The 3,598-nt window shown below is 25.5% G+C and overlaps 1 protein-coding gene across 1 annotated transcript; it reads right to left on the reverse strand.

The window, feature by feature from the left end:
* Positions 1 to 2,812: 2,812 nt before the first annotated feature.
* Positions 2,813 to 3,379, reverse strand: LOC122268755 (uncharacterized). The gene has a single exon (XM_043039000.1). The coding sequence runs from the start codon at positions 3,377 to 3,379 to the stop codon at positions 2,813 to 2,815; it is 567 nt and encodes a 188-aa protein (XP_042894934.1).
* Positions 3,380 to 3,598: the final 219 nt, after the last annotated feature.

Consider the following 3,598-nt stretch of genomic DNA (forward strand, 5'->3'; position numbering starts at 1 on the left):
TGTTTTCATATTGTTAGAGCCAAGAAAAATTTTGTAATAAAAATCGCAGAATTAAACAATAAAATATGTATAAACATCTTTCGATCAGTATTTCAATAATTTTATAAATTAAATTTTTTTTCTTTCTAAAGGTCCTGCAAGTGATATATTCCTAATAAGAAATAAACGATAGTGTAAAATTTGAATATGAAATTTGAAAAAAGGAAAAAAATAGAACAATATTTAGTTGCTTGTTCTTAAGAATACATTGAAAAAAAAGTCATATGAACAAATTTTCACAATTACGGAAAAGGCCTAAAATTTCTTTGTAGACTCTGAAGAAAGAGAATATTTAAAATGCCTCTAAAAGTCTAGCGAGTTCTCTGCAGGAAAATTAAACATTTTTCAAGACAAATATTTTGTAAAAAAATTTACTATCATGAGAATATTTTAAAAAATTTTCGTTTTAAAGTCATTTTAGTTTGAAAGGAAAGTTAAAAAGCTTTTTTCGCTGGAAGCGCATTGTAAAAAATTCCATATCAAATTACTGTGTAAAATCCATTTTTATACCACAGTTTTTACAGTAATATCTATTTAATTAGACTGATTCACGGTAACTATTACCGTAAAATTACGGTTTATCAGATTTTTTGTTTCTTAACATGTTCAGGTAAAAATGGATTTTACGGAGAAAAAAATACTGGCACCATGACTGCCTGCACTTTTTTTATTTATTATTTATTTTATCTTTATTTATTTATTATTTATTTTATATGTTTCATTATTTATATCATTACTTACGATATAAATAATTAAATATCATGTATTTATATAATGATTTATTTAATAAGTAAAGTTCGGTGTAAATAAGTTTAACGAAACCAACTCTCGGCAAAACTGTGTATTTTTCATAAAATGATAAATATCCACGTAATTTTTTACTTTAATAAAAATAATTTTATCAAACTTTTCTTACGGAATTTACTATAATCTGTTAAATAAACCTTTTATTGTTTTATGCAATTTGAAAAAATTAAAAGATTATTACTAGTAAAAATCTTAATAAAAATAAATAGAGGTAATTTTTTTTAATTATTTTATTTTAAATTGTGTTAGCTCAAGAAGGTATAGCATTTTCAAGACAGTGAAACAAGATTTCGTAAAAATATTGGATCAACTTGGATTTGAATCGAAATTACTTAATTACACTGTATTGATAAAAAACACATCAATAAAATATTTTCAACTTCTTAGGACCTATACGGATTCTTAAAAGATTTAAAGAGCATATTCCTTCAAAAGAGACGTATCTCCAAAAAAGTTAAAATCCATCTCTCAGAAAACAGCAAATATACTTATGAAATATAATTTTTCAATTAAAATCAGAATTTTTTAAGTTATTTGTTCACGTAACGAAAAATTTCCCAGCATTATCGAAAATATTCTGCAAAACTTCATTTTCTAAAGACAAAATTGACATTTTGAGCAAACAAATATCTGATGTGGTTAATAACTTATTTATTTATGTTAGTATTTTTAATATATTACACTTTGTATATTACACTTTTAATATATTACACACCTTCTAAAAACGGCCAATTATATAATATTCATAAAAAATTATTCGTTAATTAAACTTAAAAACTTCACAAATGCAATAGAAAAAAATTAACAGAAAACGAATTTAAAACAAAAATTTTTTTATTATTATTAGTATTTATTGGTTGACATTTTTTATAATATGGTAGGGTTAATCATATAAATAGTGTATACCAGCTCTGTGAAAAAATAAGCTAATAAAACCATTGTTTTAGAAATAAAAAATTCAACTCGCGTTTCTACGAGCGATTAAGCTCCAAATCCGGTAGAATGAAACTTTTTGTGTTCATTTTTGACGTTGATTTGTGACCACGTGATTCATACTGTTGACATTATTAGAGCAGCTGTGATTGGTCTTTACGAATTGCATGCGGTAGCTCCCAGCTTTGTTTCCTAAACGAAATTGTTATTCTTTTACTAAAAAATTTAAAAATGTATTTGTGTTTCTGCGGAATATAAACTTCGAGGAAATCGCCTCTAAAATTGCTAAGGAGGTTTGCATTTATTTTTCTTTGTGGAAAAAAAAGAAAGATCTCCGATGTATATTGTTTTTTCTCAAAACTCTAGTTTAACATAACTTTTCATAATATTTGTTTTATTTCTTAAAATAAAAAAAAATAAAAAAAACAGTATTTACGTTTTAGGAAAAATAAACTTGTTATTCGTAAATTATTTATTCATTTTTATTGCTCACAAGCTAATCTTAAAAATAAATAACTGCAAATAATATTATACAAATATTTTTTTTATAAATATCGAAAGCATAAGGGGTAAGTAAATTTTTTTTTTAAGTTACAAAAGTTTTAATTCAACGACGTTTCTAGCGACATATTAAAATATTTTGATGATGAGCGTTTCGTTTCATTTGTACGCAACAGAGTTACAGGATAAAAATGATCAGCAGACATTTTTTAGAACACTCATTTTTTATTATTATTTTTTGATCTGTTGCCATTCGCAACTCTCATAAAAATAATATGAATAGACCTGTGACATATGATGTTCCTACAATACTCCCTCACCAGTAACTAAGTTACGATGCTAGGCAAGTTTGTCAAATTTGTCATATAATGATAATATAACAGCATATATACAGTTCAAAAATTATACTACATAATGACTCATCATAATACGAAAACATATATACAAGATATTAATATAACATATATTCAAATTATACCATTTTAGTTTCAATGCAATAAAAAGTATATATATAAAATAAATGTATATGTATCTAATTAATACAGTTTTGTTCTACAAAGCGAACAGGCTTTTTTATTTTTCTGCCAAATCTAGACATTTTAACATTTTGCTCGGAATTGGCTGCATTTTCTTGTAATTTATTTGATGTTAAACATTCGTTAGGTTTTGCAGCTTTTAGGTTTTCATCGTAATCTGGATTCTCATTTTCAGAATTCAGTAGATAAGCTGGTTTAAGCCTGTCTATTGAAATGCTTACGTTTTTTCCTTTATAACTAATTACAAAATACTTTTCTGACTTATCCATCACTTTATAGGGTCCTTGATAAGGAGACTCTAATGGCTTCCTGACTCTATCAATCCGCATAAAAACATGTGAACATGAACTTAAATCTTTGTGCACAAATACTTTGTTCCTTTTGAAATATTTTGACTCTAAAGGTTTTAATGTTTCCATTTGACGTTGAAGATTGCTAATAAAGTTTTCCGTGGATGTTGTCACTTTTGAGTTATCAAAAAATTCACCAGGAAGTTTAATGCATTTACCATAAACCATCAGAGATATTGAATATATCATGTGACATACGATGTTCCTACACATTCTCATAGGAAGCAAGGAAGATCTAAATTTCTTTGGTTGACATCAGTATAAAATTGTCAACAGCTCCACTATTTTTACCATTAATTTATTTATTTATCCCTTTAAGGGAATTTCCAGTAATATTTATTTTCATTTTTTCTTAACATTATAGTCTGTTATTGTTTCATTTTCGATTATGATTATGTTGCAAAAAATAGAGGCTTAAAGGTAAAAGTGTAG

Source organism: Parasteatoda tepidariorum, chromosome 2 (genome assembly GCF_043381705.1).
Source record: "Parasteatoda tepidariorum isolate YZ-2023 chromosome 2, CAS_Ptep_4.0, whole genome shotgun sequence".
In the NCBI taxonomy this organism is placed as follows: Eukaryota; Metazoa; Arthropoda; class Arachnida; order Araneae; family Theridiidae; genus Parasteatoda; species Parasteatoda tepidariorum.